At 29.3% G+C, this 24707-nt stretch overlaps 1 protein-coding gene and 1 pseudogene across 1 annotated transcript; both read left to right on the forward strand.

The window, feature by feature from the left end:
- The first annotated feature begins 12604 nt into the window (after positions 1–12604).
- On the forward strand, positions 12605–14508 carry LOC148203424 (protein EMBRYO DEFECTIVE 514-like). Its single transcript, XM_088106214.1, has 2 exons — positions 12605–13053; positions 13943–14508. The coding sequence occupies exons 1-2, from the start codon at positions 12658–12660 to the stop codon at positions 14297–14299; spliced, it is 753 nt and encodes a 250-aa protein (XP_087962340.1). The 5' UTR covers positions 12605–12657; the 3' UTR covers positions 14300–14508.
- A 7766-nt stretch (positions 14509–22274) lies between these two features.
- LOC148203425 (protein RKD2-like) lies at positions 22275–23434 on the forward strand (annotated as a pseudogene).
- Positions 23435–24707: the final 1273 nt, after the last annotated feature.

The raw sequence follows: 24707 nt of genomic DNA on the forward strand, positions 1-24707 counted from the left end.
TTATTTTTTCAGCTTGTAACATTTTAAATGTGCTATTTTAGTAGTATTTATTTTCAGCTGAGTTTTTCCGTCATGCCTAACTTACTTTATAGTGTTAATTTAGGTTTTCCAAATATTAATGTATTAAGATTTTGGTTCAAAATTAGAATTGAAAATAACACTAAAATTTTGCACTTTTAATGGTTGATGAATGCAATTAACACATTAGAACATGATAGAACAAAATAATTAGACAAAAATATAACGAATTTAACTTGAGAATTATGACTATCTTTTGATAATTTTTTATTATCATTTTTAAAATAAAAATTTAAAAAATATAAATATAAATTTTAAAAAAAAGTAAAATTATAATTACAAAAATAAATATAAATATTTTTTACAATTTAATTGTTGATGAATTTTGTTTATTTAGGGTTAAAAAATAATTCAATTTAAAAATATGACTACTTGAAGAGTAAAATTAAATAAAAGAAGGTAAAATAATTCTTCATATAGATACAGATAAAATATAAAGTGATAATTATAAAGACTTTCTATCCAATATAATTTGATAATGATTTAATATATTTTTAAAACTACAAATTAAAATCGTTTTCAAATAATTAGTAACCAAAATTGCATAAAATTATATTTTAAAACTAAAAATTGAATTTAAATTAAAAGTAATTATCAGTTAAAGAAATAAAGTTTAAAAAATTAAAATAATTAAATATGTTTTTATCTTTATCTTTGACTAAAATTAAAATTAATCCAGTTTTAAATTTTGTTTCAATTTAAATTTTAATATTAATATATTTAAAAAATAATAAATTTAATAAAATTTAATTAAAAAATTAAATTATATATTTTTAAGTTAAAAATCTAAATTAAAATAATTTTTTTAAATCTAATTTTTAAAATAATATATATAATTAAACCAATTAAAAACCATATTTCGATTTGATAAGATATGTGTACCAAAGTTACATCGAAAGAATATAGTATGTGTTGTAACTTGTGAGATGTAACATTGAAAGGGACCGAATTGGTGATCTGTCATGGAGAGAAGCAAGGCGCGTAATAGCATAAGGCGCATGGACGGTTACTCCTGATATTTCATTTTCTCTCACATCTACTAATTTTTTTTGTTATGTAAGTTTTTTAATCAGTTTTATTAAACTTTTTAATTTAAGTTTAGTTTACTATTTTGAATGTTGGTTGCAATTTCTTTTTAAATGAATAAATAATATACTATTTATGACACATAACACTTTTATGAAATGGTCAACTTTAGATGATGTATCAAATTTAGTCTTCTATGGTAAATAGAGGTTTATTAGTTTGAAGATGGAGGTTTACGTTTTTTAACTTTTAAGAATTCTTATTTGATTCCTATAAATTAAATTTAATGTATCCTCAAATTCAGCAAACAGTAATGACACGTATTTCAATTAAAAGAGTCTGACAACAATTTATCCTAAGTTATGTTATACTATAAACATTTACACTGAATGTTTGGATGTTTCTATAAAAATATCTTATAAGATTGTAGTGTTCAAATTTCTTTTATTGTTAGATTAATTTATTGAGCATGATGATACCTTTGCATCTTCCACATTTACACTGACCATCGTCTTTTTGAAATTTTATTGTAAAACCTTTTTTTTTCTTAATCCTAAATAAATTCAATGACAATTTTTATTTACTAAAATATACATTTTTATTGTACATGTAACGTGTAATATTAAGTTTTGGAGAGGCAAATTTTAACCTTCGAAATTCCTTTTTCAGGAATTCAGTTTTTTCAAAATAAATTATAACCTAAATTTTTCATTTTTTTAAATAAATAATTATTATTATTATTAAAAAATAAAATATTTATATTTGTGCCTACACTCAATAGATATGCTAAAAGATATAATCTAAACCTAACAAGGTTTATTAAACTTCATTATCTTTAAAATTAGTCTACTAAAACAAATATTTACATATTAATCATAAATATGACAAATTTTATCAATTTGATTATATCATTATATTGTTATTATTATTTATGCTAACCTACTATATTATTATTATTATTATTATTATTATTATTATTATTATTATTATTATTATTATTATTATCTATTTAGGATAAGTTTTATTTTATTGATATTATTTAATATCACATTATCAGTCTTATAACATGAATTCTAAGGTCCAATGATCCTGGTATTCTCCAAGAAAACTCAGATATACTTATTTTCTCCTACCGAAAAGATTCTAACACTCTTAATGACTTGAGTGTTGAAGAGTTTTTTGCATGTAGATCTTCCTTTGTATTCCAGCCCTCAAGGAGTACATTTAATGTCCGGTCGTGGAGGCCTAGATAAAACTTTTCTCAGGCCTCACTCTCTTATAACTCTCCATTTTTTTCCTATTTTTCTATGATAATATTCTTCTTTTTGGTTACTTTATCTTTTAATTTTCTAGAATTAAGATAAGAGTAATTAGAGTAAAAATAGGTTTTAAATAAAAAAAGGTGTTAATTTTCCCTTTTTAATTAAATAAATATGTTTTTAAATAAATAGAGTATTTTACTCTTTAGATTAAAATGTTTAGAAAAATAAATAAATATTTTAAGTTTTTACTTTTTCTTTGTACTGTTTAAAATTTCTCTCTTCTTGTAGTGGTGCCCCTGGTCTCTTCAGGTTGTTTAGATTGAGCTTCTGAAATTTAGATTGAGAGGCTAGACTGGTGCTGATTACAAGTGTTGAACCTTAAGCTGACTAGCCAAGAGAACGAGAACTTCCCTCCACGACCTTAGCCTAACTCTCGGGAGGAAGACCCACACAACTCTCGAGTAGATTTTAACTTGACAAACAATTTATCAACTAACTTCACAAACTTAGTTTGGAAAACTCTTTTTCTTAAATTAATACAAGTTTAATAACATGCAATATTAACAAGATGAAGAAAGGAGAAATTTACTCCAATATTTTTTGTATTGACGTGTCTGATAATGCAAAAATAAGTCTAACACTCAATCAACTCAATGAGTTTTACTTTGCAAGCTAGTGTCATAAATACTTTGAGTTTTACTATGCAAGCTATTGTTGCAAGTTACAAACCAAGTATTCTTTCATAATGTAGTCGCTTTTTATTAACTCGTCAACTATTGTTTTAGAATGTAACCACTCTTGGCTAACATGTGTAGTATTATTTCACTGTGTTGACTATTGTCTCAAGTAACAGACCAAACATTCTTTTGGAACATAGTAACTTTTGGCTAACCCATTAACATTTGTTAGAGCCTTTAATCACATAGGAATCCAAACAAAAATCTCAACAATTCCCCTAATATAATATAAGGAAGACACAAGTGCCAATCCAAATAAATAAGTTCTTAGTAGCTACTTTGTGTGGGTTTAGCCATGTTAATTTTGCATAATTTGGGGAATATTTACAATGTAGAAACATAAATAAAAATGGATACAATTAATACTAACCTAAATAATGAAATGAATATGATGCATGATACTAAAACTAGTGTGTATAGAAATGTTGAGACAAAGGCATTATATCTTCAATGACAAAATGCAAATCTAGTACGAAACAACTTTAGAATGATAGGAAATCACAAATGAATAGGAAATCACAAATGAATGCATTGTATCTTCAATGACAAAATGTAAATCTAGTACGAAACAACTTTAGAATGATAGGAAATCACAAATGAATGTTAGGATGCAATGAATGATATATATGAAAAATTCTAAAAGTCATAATCAAGAAAAACTAACTGAAACTATTCAAAAACAAAAATTGTTTGATGAAAGAAATCCTAAGAGAAAACCACAAAAATGCACAAATTGTTTAATGAAATGCCTATAAGAACAAAATGTCATAATTATGCAATACAAATGGTTGAAATATATTTGAAAGAATATATTTATGCATAAGATGTATTTAGAATAACTTAATCCCTTAAAAATAATAGAATCACAAGTGAAACCAAATCTAACAAAAACTAGTTCAAGTTTTGACAACATTATGTAATATGGAAAACATGGGTCTAAATGTTAAGCAATGATGGAGATTATGATATGAACATGCAAACAAGTCTAAAATAGTGTTAGTTGAATATTGAAACAATGAATTACTTAAAAGAACAAAAATATAATGATATTCCCAAAATTAGCAAAACTTTAAAACCTAGCTATCTTTAATGGTATGAACTAACATTAATGCAAAAAACACTTGTTACGATGACTTTTTGTATTCGTTATAATCCACCTAGTATAATAAGTGACACAGTGACATAATTGTAAATATTGTAAGACAAAGATAACTTAAAGAAGCGTTTTGAGTAAAAGCATACATAGACTAGACGATACCATGTGTGAAACACAGATAAAAGTGTCAAAAAATGTTTTTGGAAGGTATACTAAAAGTCTTAAACGATGGTCCAAAAACTTGTGTTGAAAGACACATTGCTAAACGCGCTTTTGAACAAAATAGAGATAACTTAAAGAAGCATTTAGAGTAAATGTCTACATAGGTTAGACGATACCATGAATCAAACAATTTCTTTCATCCAACGATGAAAATCTTCGTCAATTACTTGGTATGATCAAATCCTGTCTGAAAGGTAGAAAATGTGAAAAGCACTTGTTGTTCTGAACATGCATTAAATGTATTAAATGCATAGCGTTTAAAAACAACAAAAGTGATAAGGAAAAAGACATATTTGTCTGCATGCATATCTACTTTACTCTGTGCAGATTACCTATGTCAAGTATCCACCTACTTCATCCTATATAAATCAGAAGTGAACGTCAGAGACAAAGAAAACATTCACGAAATGTTCTCTCTATCAAAAGTTGCACTAGAAAGTTTGTATAACCTACTTTTGATAAAGAACTTAAAAAAACATGTTTGCTCTGACAAGTTGACTTTAACCAACGACTGCTACCTACTACACGACTAAGAACATTCGAAGATCAAAGCAAAGTACTCTCTAACGAACATTTTCTTGAAGTCAATATATTGAAGAATAAGAAAAGACTAAGAAAATAAGCACACAACACGAAAGAATATATATGTGAAGAAAAGAAAAGCTCAAAAGAAAAAAGTAATACTCTCAAGCTTCACATAATCATAAGCTTATTATTGTAAGAAGACAGAAAATTGTGAGAGTCTATTAGATTGAATTGCATTATATACACATCCTCTCTATTAGAGTAACTATCTAAGGACTTGTAATCAATTTATTCGATTATAAATTCTGAAGAGAATTCAAACACTTAACACTTAACTCGGTGGGGCTAAACGGTAGCTAGATAAGTTTGTCTACTAGAAATCAGAAATGGGTGAGACTCAACTAGACAATGTATCGGAAAGATACTAGGAGTGTTAAGGGATATCAGGAATGGTGAAGAATACTACACAACCAAGAATGGGTGAAACTCAATTCTAGTCAAAGTAACAAGGGTTATTGAGAGTGACTAGGTGATACAAGGATTGGTGAAAATACTCAATTGTAATCTTGTTGAAGATTATAGTGGAACTCTCTAAGAGGTCTTAGAGAAGAATTGGACATAGCTCGATGGAGTGAACCAGTATAAAAACAAGTGTGTTTATTGTTTTAATATTGTTAAACGCTCTGTTTACAAACTTTGCAGTTGTGCACTATCATAACCATTATAAAAGCTCTTATTATCAAATGCTATTTTCATTAAGAGTTGGTTTTATCAAAATGTTGCAGTAAACATGTTTAAATGAAATGAAAAATATTTGTTTGAGAACTTATAGTTTGAACAAAACCTTCAAGTCAAGCGTTTAATAACTTATATATAAATCTTTCAATCCTCGACAAGTTCATTAAACTACCTCCTTTGTGAAAAGTTTTCTTATAACACTACTCAAAACCCTTTCTATTGTTTTCCAGATATCCTCTACGTCATTTTCTGTCGTCACTTACCTTCTTTGTTATGCCTTTGTTCACCGTAGTTGGTTTTTTCTCACCACCATTGCGGTGTCATTAGCTCCTCTCTCGTGTTGTGGTGGCATTGCAACCTCCTTCTCACACTTTCGGTCTTGTCGCTGATGTCGCTGCTCACCATTGTTGTGCCTTTGCTCACCATCGTTTGTCATTGTTCACTGTTGTTGTGGTGTCATTCGCTCCTCTCTCTTATGTTGTGGTGGCATTGCAACCCCTCTCTCGCATTTTTGCTCTTGCCATTGTGTTGTTCTCCTTCAGTATCATTTTCTCAATTTTAGGGTTTTGGAAGCATAAAGCAGGTTTACTTTTAGCCTCATTCTCTATTATTGGTTCTCCTTACCCTTCATCAATATTATGTAGGACATGTGTGCTATGTTCAACTAGAAATTGATTAAAGTTAGAATATCCAAAATTTGGTAATTGATAGTTAATGGATTTGTTTGTTATTATTAGCTAAATTGATTAGTGAGATTTAGATATTGATGATTAAAAGTTGTAAATTATTGATGGCTGTTGAAACTTTGGCAAGTGTACCAAATCGTTTCAAGTAATAAATCAGTAAGACTAGATATCGTTTCCCAAGAGACTCGTGTCACCAAACAATCGTGTAATTTTCAACTAACTTAGACTAAAGAATGATTCCATAATTTGGGTTTTTGTGCAATTAAAGTAAACATTCAACATAAATGATAAAAGTGATCTTAGATACTCAAACACTTGGAAATGAAAAGACTAGAAATGATGGAATGATATTGTTGGGGGTATGATTTCACCTACTTCACTCTTATGTACGGTAACTCACTTCCTCTTCATTAATATGCCAATGTCAATCTACTAATTTACTCAAACTCAATCCCTTGGTAGAGAGAGCCTAGACTTCCTCATTAGGCTTCAATCCCTTGGAAAACCTAACAATTATTTCCGCATTAAGAATTAAGATTTAAGACAACCAAAGGTCCTAGTTCTATCCCTAGATACTATTTCCTTTAGGTGTTTAATCCAAGTCCAGATTTACCCAACATTTCCCAATATCAAGCAAACCCTAAAATCATGTCATGGGTAGCAATTTCACAACAAGCATTAAGAGAAGGAATTAAACACTAACAATCAATGAAAGAGGCACATATTCGTTCAAAACACAGTAGTTTACATAAGAGTTCAGTGTCTACATCAATCCCCCAACAACAATGAAACTAGCTCTCCATGAATGGAGAGCTTAAGCTTACAACAATGGTGAAAATGGAAGAAGGAAGAAGACCCAAGGATGAAGAAGGACTGTTCCCACAGCTCCTAGCTCGCCTCTAAGAGCTCCAAATGAGAGAAATCGTGTTTGGGTAGCCAAAGATGTTAAGCTCTTCGTGCCTCTGAGTTAAATAGGGCAAATCTACCATGTCAACAAAGTTGGCGCTCTAGCCCCCAGAAGGAGGGGGGCTCATGCGCACGACAGTCCTGATGCACCGGCGCTCATGCCCCCATAGACCAGGGGGCCCGAGCTAGCTTCAGCAGAATTCTGGTTCTTCATTTTTGTTATTTTTCTTGCTTTCCTTGGTTTCCAGTGCCTTCATTTGATGCATAGACTTCTTCCAACTACTTTAAGCACATAAAAGCAGGGATTAGTGATCAAAATATCTCATTAAATCCTAAGGTGCAATCACTTAATAACTAAAAGAAAACTAGGATTTACAAGGTAAAAAGTTAAGGAAGAGTTGACATTTTCTCTTAATTCATTACTGAATTCATGGTAAAATGTCATTATCAATGGATTGTGAGTTGATTATTGGTGTTGAGCTTGATATTTTTTATGGTTAATTTGGATTTAAAAACAAGAGTTTCATTTCGTATGTGAAACTAATTTAATATGATTTGATTCTAATATGTAGATTCATTTCGTGTGTGTGTGCGTGTGTGTGTTTAAGTGATGTTGAATTTGGTTATTTGATGTTATTTACTTTGAAAATCATGTTGTAGAGATTAACTATTTTCAATTTACTAACATTTTTGCTTAAGAGACAATTAGTTGCTCAAGTGAAAATGTGAGAGAAACAATCATTTTTCCTTTGAAGTATTTTTCATTTAATAAACAAAGTTGATTGCTTAAAACAAAATCAGAATTAGAAACTCAAAGATAATAATGAAAAAAGAAAGACTAAAAGAAGTAAAAGACAAAGCCTTGTATTGTATTAGTATTCACTTTACATTGTAAAAGTCAAAGCTTTTAAAGGGAAAATTGCTTTCCTTTCTCACAAGGTTCTCCTCGTCACAAACATCAACTTTCCAAAACTTCCCCTCAACATTCCACATGATAAAATTATGTAGACTTTCCTTGAAAGTGTCCCTTACACAAAGAAGTAAGCTAAGACAATCTCACTTTCACCTCTCGTGTCTCTGTATCTATTTGTTGCTTCCATTTAAATATTTTGAATGAGGTGTAAACAACCATATCTGTTGATTAATTGTTTGTGTTGTGGTTTAGTGGTAGGATTGAGTTCACAAATTTGATTGTGTTTGACTATTTCTTAGCTCTAATTGCATGTGTTAGTTTATATGCAGAGTAGTAGATCGAAATAGAATAAATGTTTTAATTATTACAAATGGGAATAATGATTTTTTTAAAAAAATTTAAAATTCTTAGAAAGTCTATAACTCTATGCTTCGTAAATTTAAAATCTTTAGGTGAAAATATCAAATATTTGATTTTTGTTTTTTAAATTTAAATATTTCAAGGTAAATTTTATGTTAATTTTAATTTTAATGTTTTTAATAAAAGATCATATACGTTCTAAACTATATGATCATTAATAAAATTCAAACAAAACTAACAAAGTTCAACGTTATAATTTTTTAGGCTTAATATCCTATTTTGTCCCCAGTTTCGCTCGACAATGTCAAATTAGTTCATCCTTTAAAACGTGTGTCACCGTTTGTACGGAATTAACGGAAGGGATTTCATTGATATAAATTTTATTAAGTAGGGACGTAAATGACGCACGTTTTAAAGGATGGACTAATTTGACATTGTTAAGCGAAACTGGGGACAAAATAGGGTATTAACCCAATTTTTTTGTTATTGCACTACAAAATATAATAATACTTATTATACTAAATAAATCATTTTTCTCATTTTTTATATACTTACAACAGTTTACAAAATAGTTTCTTCATTTATTTACCGAATTTGTATTTTTATTTTACCACTAGAAAGAATGAAAATAAAATATTCAAGTATAAAAGAACGCAATATACTACAAATTACTTAATATATCTATATAAAATAGAATAGATTTTAAAGAATCGTTAATTAAGTGACACTTCATTATAATTTTAAAACTGTGATAATTGTCTTGTAACATCCCAAATTATATAGAAGCATATAACATAGTAAGTCCACATTTAAATAAAAGAGAACCTTTAGAGTAGACTGTAAATAAAGTAGTTAAGTTTATAGTTATCCCAAAATGAGACATAATTTAAAACTTAAACGCAAATAGAGTATTTCAAAAGGATAGGAATCACCGGGAAAATCCTCAACAACTAAATAGTAATTCAAAATACAAGAAATACTAAGAGAATCCTAAGGAGACTAAGCAGCAACATCGTCTTCCTCCAAAGTATGCTCTAAAGGCACCTCATCCACCTATGCTCACATCCAAGTGGATGATTATTGTAAAAGAAAAGTATACCCAAGCAACACAAACACACAAGCAAGGGTGAGGTAGATATAAAAAATCGTTTTATAGCAGTCACAGGCAACATGCAAGTAAAGACAGATACAATACACTACACACACATGACTTGTTGCACTTAAACTTGACTTGTCCGGACTTAGAATGATTGTCGAGCTATGGCGGGTTATGCACTCGTGGTGGCTTCTACTGCTTTGCAAAGCCATTGCCAATGGGTTTCACCCTGCCACACTAACGAGGTTAGTCCGTTATCACTCACCTTGGGCCATACTGGAAGCACCCAAGACTAGGACCTCCTACTACTCCTCACCTCATGGATCAATCCTCTCTACTTGAGAATGAAAGACCATTGGAGCGTCAGGAAAACCCTCAAGACTGAGCTACCATGCAAATCATTCTAAACACACTGAAAGGGCACCACCATGTATCCTCCTTGAGGATCATGGAATTACGTCCAATACTAATACTTTCCACTTTAACACCAACATGTTAATGCACACATAAACCCTTAAAGCAATTGGAACAATTAAGTAAAATAGCATACTGGAATAAATAGGAATATAGGCCGAACAGAAAACATCAACACCTAAAGGGCAAGACCGAACACCCTATGAATGGTGAAGACCGAACGATATCTCACTTCTCAAAGGACAGGACCGAACGGTCCATACATGGTAAGACTGAAGAAGTGACCGAACACTATTCAGGACCGCTCACTAAGAGAGACCGAACGCTACCTAAGAGACCGAGCGCTACCTGAGACCGAACGCTACTTAAGAGACTAAACACTACCAAGACCACCCACTAAAACCGAACGCTACTTAAGAGACCATCCACTAAGACCGAACTCTACCAAGACCACCCACTAAAACCGTACGCTACTTAAGAGACCATCCACTAAGACTGAACGCTACCAAGACCACTCACTAAGATCAAACGCTACTTAAGATCGAGCACTAAGGCCGAGCTCTACTTAAGACCGAGCACTAAGACCGAACGCTAACAAGACCAAGCACTAAGGCCGAACACTAACAAGACCAAGCGCTAAGGCCGAACTCCACTTAAGACCAAACATTAAGACCGAACGCTAACAAGACCGAGCACTAAGGCCGAACGCCAACATGACCGAGCACTAAGGTCGAACTCCACTTAAGACCGAGCACTAAGATCGAACGCTATTACAACCGAACGCTAAGACCGGACGCTCAACAGCGCATGGTCGAACGGTTATCAATCGCGAAACTGCATAATTTTGTAGAATTTCTGCAAAATTATGAACAACACCTAACACAACCATTCCTAACCATTTTTACTAACTTCTAACACCCTTAATTCTTGTTTTATACTTAATTAAACTCATCTAAATGATTCTGAACATTCCTACTACCATTCTAAAGTGATTAAGATCAAGTTTTGTCTTTTGAAACATCAATTTCCACAACTTAAGGACCCAATTTCGATTTTATCACTTCTAACATGTTCTAGTCCAGTTTTATGATCCTAACAGGTCACAAATGACTTGCCTGAGATGTCCCAACAGCCCAAATGTACCCAGAACCCTCCCAATATCACTACCTCACTTCCCCTCAAGTGACCCAAAACCCTTATATAATACCAATTTTTCCATCCATTCGCTGTTACAACATGTCTCTCAGTCCAAACGCATCAACATAGACATTATAGAATTTAAATACATCTCAAAACAGTTTACATACATCACAATCCAATTTCACAATCATTCAACCCAACACATGCAACTAAGTCTTTCCAAATCAAAACACAATATCAACAGTACAACAGTACAAAACTAAACATACAGTTCATGCAACCAATTAAAGAAACATTCTATCTCCCCTTACCTTGAAACTTCTTTGCTCAGCTCAAAGACCCGCAACTCCAGTACCCCACACGCGAATAATCTAGACAACACTCTACAACCCGCAATGCGGTGATCAAGAACAACTCTTAAAGCTAGAATGAACGGAGGAAAACGTAAAGGAGGGTACACTAGGCACATGCAACTTGCCCTAGGTCCCAAACAGCGGAGAACAGTGAAGAGCTACTTACCCGCTGAAGAATGAAAAATCTATTCGGATGGTTGCGAAGGTCTCTACGCCGCGGTCACTTGAGCACCACCTAATCTAACATGCAACCACTAAACGTGAGGGAAAGGTAGAGAGAAGGCGGAGAGAAATGGAAAAACACACTTTTTAGAGAGAGAATGGAAAGCTGAGATAATGAACTCAGATCTGAAAAGTCTTTCCTAAGGTCATAGTGCCCTTAGTGTTATGGGCTTATCTGCTTCAATATAAGGCCCAACTATCATATATTTTCATGTCGTTACATGTCTCACTTGTTAAAATAAACATAATTTATAATTACTTATACATTTTATATTTCCAGTCATTATGTTTTGAAATTTCAATAAATTTTGAATATATTATTATTGTATTACGTATACAATAATGAATAAAAAAATTTGGAAAGATAAACTACACAACATTGCTCCACATTATAATTAAGTTTTTCTTTCTCTATCGTACAAATTCTGTTACTTTTCAAATATCATGTTTGTTAATTTACTTTTTTTAATTTAATTGGTATATTTTTAACGTATAACAGATTTTAGTAGAGAAAAATATTTTTATATATTATAAATTTTAAATATTAAATAAATAATAAAATGAATATAAGTATTAAAAATAATGCGGATTAATTATCATAATAATACTTCTTGATTTTTGAGATTAAAATAATAATTTATTCAATTTAAAATCAAATTCAAATTCAGTCTAAAATACAAAAACCTAATTTTTAAATTAATTTTGAAAATTAGTCTAAAGTGAGAGGATTAGAAAGGAGCACGACTAGCACTCTCGGGTCACGTACCCTTTCCACACTCACACTTGTTAACCTCCAAATTCAATCCCTTATAAATACGGAGTCATAACTGACTCACTGCTAAGTATCTTCTAGGGTTTTAGAATTCACTCAAAAACCTCCCTCATGGCAGAAGGGGCAGCACCCGAAGTCGCCGATCCCAACGGCGTTTCCGCCGTAGACATGGACGTCGAGAAAGCCGGCGAAAACGGTGGCGAGACTAACCAGAAGCGTGCCAGGGAGGATGAGGAGCCCCTGGCGGACGACGTTTCGAAGAAGCAGAAGGTGGACGAGGAAAAGTCCGTAGAGGAGCAACGACTGGAGAATAGCAATGATCAGGAAGGAAAAGGAAAGGAAACAGAGGAAGATAAAATGGCCGAAGCAGAAGCAGAAGGAAAAGAAGAGGATGCCGCAAGTGTTTCCGTGAAGTTGGGATACAAGAGCTTCGGTTCTTCCACGGAGATGTACCATTACTTCTTCAACATACTTCATCACTGGCCTCAATATATCAATATTAACAAGGTATTTTTAATAACCAATGTCCTTTTTTTTTTCTCTTTTTTTTTGAAATTTTTTATGTCTATTAGATGCTTTTGTGTCCCTTGAGTGCAAAGAATGCAACTAATTGAATTTCTGATTTCCCTTTCGTAGCCTACCTGGTTTCTACTAACTCGTCTCGATTGTTGGTGTTTCATTTTCTATGATTGTGATTTCATAACCCCTTGATCTCATTGTGAGTGCGAATGGTTGACATTTGATTTTTTTAATTATAAATCCACAAACCTCTCATCTCATTTGGGAATTATTGATACTTTGTTTTGATTATGATTTCATAAATCACTTATCTTACGCCGGAAATATTGATATTTGGTTTTTTATGATTATGGTTTCATGAATCCCTTATCTGGGGATGATTGATATTTGATTTTTGTTATAATTTCATAAATCCCTTATCTCACGTGTATTGATTGACATTTTATTTTCTATGATTGTGATTTCGTTTAAGTTTATAACTTTGATGGTGCCTTCTTGTTGGGTGCAGGACATGTGCACGCCCTCTTAAGTGCAAATTATGTACACATTGCTATCAATAATGTAGTTTTATTGCAAAGGCTTTCAAAACTGCATTAAGATTAGTTGTTTTAATTTGTGGTTTTTAATCACTTTTCAGCGCCACCAAAGTATTTTATGACACTCTTTTGCTGCATATTCGCTTGCTCCTGTTGAAGTATTGAACCGTGTAACAAAACTTATTGTTAATTGCAAAATTCCTTCAATGGTTAAATGAGATTTGACACAGTTCTACCTTACTATCTTCTCATTTTTCTGCAGCCTGTTTGTCTTGGTGTTGCAATAACTGCAATCAGAATTTACTTACTGTGAATACGTATTGATTTGTGTTGTATGACAGTATGAACATGCAATGTTGTTGGAGTTGCTTAAGAACGGCCATGCAGAACCTGACAAAAAGATGGGTGGAGGGGTTCGCGCTTTTCAAGTTCGCAAGCATCCTACCTACCAAAGTAGGTGCTTTTTCCTCATCAGGGAAGATGACTCTGTTGATGATTTTAGCTTCAGGAAGTGTGTGGATCACATTCTTCCCTTACCAGATGGGATGCATTTGAAATCTGACGCGAATAAGGAATTTGGTGGTAGTGGTGGTGGGGGAGGAAAGGGTGGCAGAGGTTGGCGTGGTGGAAGAGGTGGGCGTGGTGGAAGAGGCGGGCGTGGTGGAAGAGGCGGGCGTGGTGGAAGAGGTGGACATTGAATATGATGTTTTTTTTTTTGTATGCTTGGCCCCCGCATTTTCGTGTTTCTTGTAATTCAGATTTTGATGTTACACTTAGTTATGAAGCTTTTTGAGCCATATGAGAACTTATCTTGGTTATGTATAGAACCAAAATAGAACTGAATGTCTAGTTTGGTTTGACTGACAAGGAAAAGTATATTTTATAATGTCACTGGAGACGGATTTTTTTGACTTGAACGTGTGTTGAACCAGGTACCATTTTCAATAAGGATGTTTTAGAAGAACTTAAATTATCTGGTTCATATCATTTTTAAGGAGTTTATATTATTATGTTCAATGATGACAACATTTCTATTAATTTTAAATATTCATTCTTATTATATTTAATTGTCTTAAATAAATGTTAGGAATATATTTAGTTTTTACAAGATCTGTGTTTTTTTTCTGATGGGTTCAAAAGTTTAGAGCAATATCTAATAGTTTAATTGCAATGTTCAGAACATTTCTCCATCCACCCAAGTCATATCTTTAGACATATGCACAGTAATCCGGTTATAATTTGAAGGTTTCAAAGACAAATAGAAAGTCATGGTTTGAATAGTTAAATCTTATAGATAAAAGATGCATTTTTTACAATTATATAATGGACTAACAACTTCTCTGTCTCTTGATTTTCATGCTTTGAGTAGGCATGAGTTACAATTAGTTAAAAAATGTACTCATTATGTAAGGAGTATGTTTCTATGGCGACTGGAAAGAGATATAACAAAGAATAGCAAAGAAAAATAATTTCCAATTTTCTAGAGGCAAGGATGCTCATTACCAAAACGGACATTTATGGCTTGAAAGTGGTGATATTGAAATTGATCATGTAAAGATTATGTTACCCTACAAGATGAGAGAGAAACAATTCTTCATGTAGTGGACACCTATGTCCAGACTTGATCTCTAAAAGCTACTTCTCAAACCTTAAATATATGTAACCTACAATCAGGCATGCATGATTCCTACAATTATTCAATCTTGGCTACAAATTATGAAAACATCACACAACAATCTTGCATTTCTATTGCTTCTTGAAATAATATATCTTTATAAAATAACATTCAATATACTCCTAGAGTCACCAATTAACCATTTGGGGAATAGTACATTTTTATTTTATGATATTTTTTTTATATTTAACATCCACCAAATCGACACAAATATTATACATAATAAAAAAATATATATACATTTATGGTTTTTAAGTTATTAAAATAATTTTTAATCTCTTATGTCATTATAAAGTTGACTAAATTGACATTAGTTACATCCCATTTTAAACTCTATTCTCTTTTGGAAGCTATGTTTTGGGATATAAAAATGAACATTTTGTTTACCTTTTAGGTTGTCTTAGAATTCATATAAATAAGATATGATGATCAAGTCACCATATAAGATTATTTTATCTGAAGAGATAAGACTACCAAAATATATATAATAATAACTTTATAATAAGAAGACTTTTTTTCAATTTATACGTTTTGACATTACTTAAATTAAGTTAATTTTATATTTTATTACTTGTTGATTTGAGTAGTGAAACACCATTAACAAATTACAAGAAGTTTGTTGGTACAATAAATAATACATGTGTGCATTATTGGCCAAATTTATTATTAATGAACCCTTTCGATGATTCATGTTTGAACATATGTCCACTTGATAAAGGAAATTTTTTTTAATGTTTAATTCTTTTATTATATAAGTGTTGCTTTGTCCATGAGTAAAGTTAACATCAAAAAGAGGGTATTTATCACAATCTTTTATTGATGGATGGTTTGGTAGGTAAGTTCTTTTTATCAAATAAGTGTATTATTTTTATTGCCAAGTTTAATAATAGAATTGAAAATATTAGGTCCTGATGTACATTTATGTTATTTTTGGATTGTCTTGTACTAGATTTTACTATAGACAAGATTATGTATTTATTTATCCATAATTCAGGAGATAAATGTAAATAAACAATATAATAGTTCAACAACATACTTAAATCACCAAATGAATTCATTTATTCATAGTTAAATAAAACTGAATATTTCTATATTTTTGACCAAACTGAAGGAATTCATGATCAATGTTTTTTCATGGAATTGAATTAGTTGAATGACAAAACAGTTCGCCACATCTTCTTTCATTTGCATGTCATATAAGGATTTTAGTGTCTTTTTGATTTGCAAATAAACGCTATCAAACAACTTTCATAAACAGACATCATTTTCTATCTCTTCACTACTATCTTTATTATTGTCTTTTTACTTGTTCCATGATAACCCACACTTTGGACGTGTTCTCAACATTTTAGTTCTTTTTTGTGTAATATGTAATCATTAGAACATGAATGTATCATTTTATACTCATTAGACAAAGAATTTTACCAAATTATATAAATTCTTTATTCGAACGGTTGACACAAAAACATCTAAACTTGACTTCATCGCTACTTCTACTCTCGTTATGTTGCACAAATTATATAAATTACCGAGTGATAAATTAATCCAAATTCGATCCACATGTATATGTACTGAAATTGTAAAAATAGTTTAATGAATTATCATTTCACTTTTGTATTCAAGATGTGATCCTATCTCAATTAATAAGATTCAATTTTGTTTAGTTCATTGGTACATACCAATTTTAAACAACATTTCTTAAATTTCACAATTTTTTTTTCAGCAATTTGCATTGGTGTTACACAAAATGAAAGTAGTTATCAACCATAATTAGACATGCACATGAAGATCAATATAAAATGTAGTTAACAAAAAATCATGAAATTTAATATATGTATATTGAAATACATATGTAATAATAAACTATTAAAAAGTAATTAATCTTCTTAAAGTGTTTAATTGGACAATTCAATATTCAATACATAAAAGTTATTAGTATGTGTCCTCTTATATTAATTTAAGAAATATATTCTTACAAAAAAAAAAGATGTAGTACATAAGTTTTGTATTGAATTTCAAATGAGAAACTAAGGTTAACTTAATGAGAACAATTTTAAACAAACTAAATTTAAACATACAATAAATCATATTTAAATAAAAATATATTAAATAACATATTAAAAAGGTAAATAACAATATTTAAAAAAAAAACTAAATTTAAGCATATACATCAAACAATTTTAAATAAACTATATTGAAATAATGTTACTTTGGATATAAAACAAACTATATTGAATAAATACTATAAGAAAAACAAATAAATAAATACAAAAATTGAGAAAATAGACAGTCATAAACTTGATTAATATAGTACATAGTGACGGCTTACCGTGGTAAATCATAACTTTTGAAACCATAATCTTATTGATGGCTATAGATCCAATTATAGTCGTATTTAGTGTGGTAGTAGTGGAAGAAGAAAAATCACATGGTTGACATTAGGGGTGGACAAATAGAACTGAACTGTTTTTTGTTTATTGTACTAATTTTAACAGTGTCCTAGTTTTTATTAAACACTTTTCTTCAAACTTTTCCACTTTCTTAAATCGCCACAAATACATACAACTATAATTATAAAAGTTTATTACAAAAGATTAATTATTTAAATTTTTTAAATGATAGCCGTCTGATACCTGAAACAACGCTATAATTATATTAAAAGATTTTAGAAATATTTTTTATTTAACATTTTTTTCTTTAAATATTTTTGAAGAATTCGTTTATTTGATTCTAGATGGTAGTTGTTTAGAAAATCTATTATTTACTATAATATAAAAAAATACTAAAAATTTATTTTAATATTTATTTTATTTTATTGTCTTACAAATTAATTTTTTAATTATTTGATATTATTATTATTTATTTTATTTATATTTCTTTTATTATTATATGTGTATGGAAATTATTTTATTTTATTTTATTTATTTTTTATTTATATTTATTTTGTCATAATATTATTTTACTTTTATATATTTTTTTTATTTTTTATTTATATTTTTTTGTTTTATATGTGTATATAATTTATTTTATCCTTTTATCTACTTATTTTATTTTAAAATAATTTTTTATTTATATTTATTTTGTTGCCTCATAAAATTGTTTTATTAATCAATTATTTATTATTTATATTTTATTATGTAAAAGTTAAACTAATATTTACTAATTATTATAATATAATAAAAGATGATAGTAGAAAAAGTTACTCTTATTAAACGTTTAATTTTGTTCTCATTTGATATTTCTATAATATTAATTATTTTTTCTATATTACTATTTTTTTATGATATTTCATTATATAGTCATTTAATAAAATTTAACGTTAAAAAATATATTTTAGTTTTAGTATGTAAAATACTATCATTTAAAAATAATAATATTGATATTTATTTTAAAGTTAGTTGATTTTTAAAATAAATAATTATTTTAGTGTGTGCTTACACATATTTTAATATCATTAAAAGTTTTTTTTAACATATTTTTACATATTTAATAATATGTTAAAGGATATAATATATTTAAATTATTATTTTTTTTATATAGTCTTTTTTTATTTTATGATTTCTATTACTTAATCATTTAATAAAATTAAATTTAAAAAAATATATTTTACTTTTATTTCTTAAAATAATATTATTTAAAAAGTAATATATGTTTTTTTGATAAAAAATATATAAAAATTTGTGATAAAAAAATTCTGTCTTAAAAAATTCATTATTAATTTTTTTATGTGAACAGTTTCTTTTATTAATATTTTATTATTAACTAACATTTTTTTGACAAGACAAAGCAGTTGAACGGGAATTAGAGAAGAAGAAAGAGTAGACACAGTTCTAGTATGTACATCCTATATAACCTAAATTTTTATTATTTAACTAGGTGAGAAAGCCCTCCAAAATTTAGGATGGTTAAAACAAATTTATAAGAATTAGATATTTTTATTTATCAATAAAATAATTTATGTTAAATTGTATTAGAATTTTATTTAAATTTTATTTTTCAATTTTTTTATAATGTAAAATTATCTATCGAAATTTTCATAATTAATTTCATTTAATATTTCTTTTCAATAGATAATAAGGTTAATTTGTGTAACTTTTGTTGAGACATGATCTTAAATAAGTTTTTATTATCATTTTTCATTTCTATATTTTCCTTTAAGATATTTAATTATGAAAATAAATTTAATCTATCAAGATCCAATGAACAATCATGTTTCAAAGATTTTCTAAGGTTTAAGCATTTTTCTTTTAAAAATATATAGTCTATGACTTTAATTTTTTTACACTAAATAGATAAAATATCTTCAAATATTTTATATTGTTGAAATCTACTTTATTGTATGACGGCCTGATCAATTATTAACGGGATGGTCCAAGATAGAGAAATACCCACCAGAGCTCCATTAACCAACGGTTTGGCCAAATTCTAGAGATGACTGAACGGTTATGATAAAAAACATTAAAACGACTGAACGGTTACGACCAAAAACATTTAAACACCTTAAACGTCATTAATAATAAAGTTTACAGGTAAAATATGTTTACCAAACCATGATTAAGTCTATGTTAATTATAGTTTCATCTCGAAATCGAGTTTAAAGTAAGAAGATAGATGATAATATGTTTACCAAAACATGATTAAGTCTATGTTAATTATAGTTTCATTTCGAAACCGAGTCTAAAGTAAGAAGATAGATGATATGCTTGTATATTACAAATTTAGGACTTCATGGTGATAATACAATAATCAGAGTAGTTTTGGTATATATCCCAATAGAGTAGTTTTGGCATATATCCCTATACAGTTTGACAAAAGGAGCATTGTCAAAGGACTTTGGTGAACTTTGTGATCTGGATTGTGAAAGCAACATTAGGAAAAGCGACATTAGCAGTTTTGGAGAAAAGTGTGAGGGAGAATGTTTTGATTGTGACCACAAACTCCACACCCAAAACATCTACTTTCAAGCGTAGTAATTGCTTTATCTATAATATTAAAAAAGTAATCAATTCTTAATGATTCTCAGAGAGATTTTACAATTTCATTCTCAACATTCTTCATTATTCTCTATCTCTATTTATTTGTTCTTGAACATATTTGTCTATTATTTTATTTTTTTGCCAATCCATATACTTATCTATGTATTTTTATATGAAATAAAAAAATTATAATATATAAAACACTATTAAAGATAAGTATATACAAAAGAATAAGTTAAAACAATAAATCTTAGTTCTAGTTGTTAAGAAAATAAACTCCATCATACACTTATAATAGGTTGAAGTCTCAAGTCTCTTTCTCTTCTTCAGTAAATGCTTAAATTTAATTTCCAAATTTCAATTTTTTCATGAATCTGCACAATTTATTTTGAAATTAATTATTAATAAAATAATTCAAAAAAAATATTGTGAAGATCAATCACACAATTGATCAAGATTTGTTAGCTAATTAATATTTTAATAATCACTCATAATATTTTAATTAAATTTTATTCTCAAACATAATTTTACAATTAATTTAACAGAGATATATTAATACTATTTTTTTAAAGAGCTTTCTCTTAGAAGATCCTAAGCAATTCCTTTATTTTTTGGACCTTAATTCTAATATCCATAATATAATTTATAAATTGATATTTATTAATTAGTTAGTAATCTTTCAAGTTTAAGACTTAACAATTTGATTATATTTTTATAATACCAAGTTATAATTATAAGACATGGAGGAGTAGTGTGGTGGCTTATTGGCATAGAAAAGCTTCAAATTGAATGAAAATGGAAGAGTTCATTGAGTGAAAACACGAAAATGAAGGTTTTGGGAAACAAGGAAAAGAAAAGAAAGGTGTGCATTTGAGGATTGACATGGGTTTTAAAAGGATAATATCAATTGCTTACAAACAATGTGAAAGCCAATTAGAAAACACAATGAACCAATGTAATATGGTTGTCTGTGTAAAATTTACATCGATTAATTCTACCATTGATTATTTAATATTTATCCACACTTATTAAAATCTGTCACTAGGATTTTGTCTACAATGGTTGCACCAAAATCAATTTTATTTATCCATGTAAAATAAACTTTTTTTTTTCACTGGAAAACATTTGATAATCTTTAGCATAGAGTTTTTGGAAGATTAAAATATCAGAAAAACTTAAACTTCAATCTATCTAAACCAATCCGATACTCATCTTCTCAAATCTTCACCATAATGCCCTCTCTCTTCCAACTTCACGCAAATATTACATACCTTCCAAATTTTTTCTTAAACTATACTAAGGCTCTTATTATTGTTTTGAAATTTACCCAAATATTTTCTTTATAAAACCTTACTTTGTTACCTTTTTTTTAATTACATATGCACCTGTTAAATTTTAAAAATATTACACTTGCACTCCCTAATAACAACTAATAAGAGAGATAATTGTAATAGTAAAAAAAGTAGGATATAGCTGTAATATGATAAATTTTCAAAGGAATATCTTTGTAATTTATTCTCTTATTACTATCATTATTTAAAGAAATATCATAAGTTAACTATTATAAGAACTACTTTATTTTATGAACGAAATAACTGCCTTATCTCTTGATAGTTATTTTAAGAATTTTATAAAAAATACAAAAAGTGAATTTAAAGATAATTTACTCACTGTTTTAATAACATTGAATGCTACTTTAATGTAATTAAGTTAATTAAATTTAATTAAGTCTGATCAAACGGCCATAGAAAAATCATGTTTATACGAACGGTGATAAATTTACAATATATAATAATATATTTAAGATTATGCAGAATTAATAACCAGGTATATCTTGGTAATTGAATTCATCTTGTAACTCATACTATCGCACACGTTAAACAATAAATCATTCGGCCGCACATTCTTCCATAAAATTAATTACCACACTACTTTCATTCATTCATCATTATCATTAAAATTCCAATATATATTGCCGATTTCTCTGCTCATTCCACAGTATACTATGGTGTCAACGAAGACATGGAGAATCAGCAACTCACGTTTTGGAATTCTAATTATCAAATTGATGAAAACTCATTCGCACCAACGTGCCAATTTTCTTCTTATGATTATTTCAGGTTAAGAAACTTGTCTGCTTTCCCTTACTTTATTTCTGTACGCTTTTGAGTTTCCATGTAAGAAAAAGTTACCATGTTAGCATCTTTAATTTCTGCAGAGGTAATGCCAGTGATGGGTTTCATTGGCCCTATGAATTTCCTCTGCAAGATAGCTATTTTGATGTTGTCCCATTCATGAAGTGTTATTATCCCCATGACATTTTATACGAAACTTTGTCGCTTGAACCAACCCCACTAAGTTTTCAAGGTTGTAAGTATCAGCATCAGTTTTTTCAATGTGTATGCAACCATCCATTGTTCATGTTCTTGTTTTGATTTATTATATCTTCTGAGTTGCTGGTGCAGACTATGACTTTAGTGATGTTAAAAACGTGCTTTCTGCGTGGAACGAAGTTGACGTTTCAGATCATAAACCTGCGTTTTCATCAAGCAACGATGGCGGAAGTGTGAATGAGACGATGGCAGAAGTGAAGGGAAAACAACACAGAGAAGAGAGAATTAGTAGCAGTGCGAGAATGCTGTCAAGGAAAACCGTTTCTCAGTACTTCTACATGCCTATATCACAGGCTGCTAAAGAGCTTAACGTTGGTCTCACACACTTGAAGAAAAGGTGCAGAGAATTAGGTATTCAAAGGTGGCCACATAGGAAGCTAATGAGTCTGCAAACCCTTATTAAGAACATGCAAGTAAGATCTCACTCTTTGAATTGCCAATAAGTTCAATGTTTTAAACTGCATTTCCAGTGGCTATTTTTTTGCAAAAGATGATTTATACTTGTTCATTACTACTACTATTATTATTATTATTATAGTGAATTGGGTGGGTGACGCAGGAGCAAGTACAGGCTGAGGGGCCTGAAAATGATGAAAAAATAAGGACTGCCATTGATATGTTGGAGAAAGAAAAGAGCATGGTGGAGGAAAAACCAGATTTGGAACTTGAAGATAAAACAAGAAGGCTTAGACAAGCTTGTTTCAAGGCTAACTACAAAAAGAGGAAACTCATGAGCATGACTTTCATGGAATCCAATCTTCCCTTGATGCCCTATGCCACAAGTATTGACAAAAGGGGTGAATAAAATTGTCATCAGCCATATATATATATAAACTATAAAACAACTATAACTTTGGTTCCTCCTTCTACTATGGTAAGTTGAAGGTTTCAAGATAGTAAATAAGCAATATATATGTATGCTGTGACTATTCATGCTGTTTATTTTTCTGTCCTTTCTTTTCTTTCTGTTTTTATTTCAGCCAGCTTTCATTGCTGAGTATTTTAGTATTACGTGCGTCCAGTACGATCAAATTTCTATGTTCAGAGTTTTTCTCCATTAAAAGAGATCCGGAAGTAAGGTGACTGAAACATAAAAGAAATATAATGTTTTCAATATTTTTTACTCTAAACCTATTATTTCGTATAACATATATCCTATCTGATTTTGAAGACGAGGAATAAACATTGCAGTGTTTTTAAAGAACTGTAGCTATTCTTCAGTTGCCTTGACGCAGCTGTTATGACCATTTTAAAGCATTAACGATTGATTTGTGATGTGACTGTAGCCAATGTAACCATAGTTTAAAACTTTTAAATGTTGTTTCAATGATCATATTGTAATTAAAATCCCCAGAGACTCTTGCGTTGCCATGTAATGATTTCATTTTATTGATTAGATACTCAATCTCAGTTAAGTTTTTTTATTTAAACTTTTCTATTATTTATGTCTAGTGCATTGATGTGAGGTTGATTGCATGCCTATATGTTTTCCCTTATGAATGAATCCCTTTGATATTGGTAACCAATAAATCATTCAATTATATTTTGGAACATGGTGTATGAAACCATCATTATTATTAAAGGTATTTTTTACGTCACTGTATTCATATTATTTTCTATATATGAATAAAATTAAAAATGTTTTCTTTAATACGTAATAACTTTGGACATACTAACTAGAGAGATTTAGGGAAAAGTGAGTTGAAGTCAGATATGTTCTAAGCTTTTAGATACCCAAAGAGCTTCATAAACTGCATTTCGATTAACTAAAAAAATCTTAAGAAACTACTATGTAAATAGAGTAATAATATGTTTTTAATGTTTCACGTTTCTGTATATCTTGTAATTTATCGATCATAATAAAATTAAAATAAATTAAATAAAAATAAGATTAAGATCCATATCTATAATGTCAAAGTTAAATCCTTTATGAATAAGGAAACATAAACATAAATTATTGTGTAAGTTACCCAAAAATTATAACAATTAATCAATACTAAATGGAGACAAAAGAACTAGTTTAGGAATTCAAGCATTGAGTGAAAGAATAACAAAATAAAAT

Source organism: Vigna umbellata, chromosome 2 (genome assembly GCF_029865625.1).
Source record: "Vigna umbellata cultivar VRB3 chromosome 2, Vumbellata_1.0, whole genome shotgun sequence".
In the NCBI taxonomy this organism is placed as follows: Eukaryota; Viridiplantae; Streptophyta; class Magnoliopsida; order Fabales; family Fabaceae; genus Vigna; species Vigna umbellata.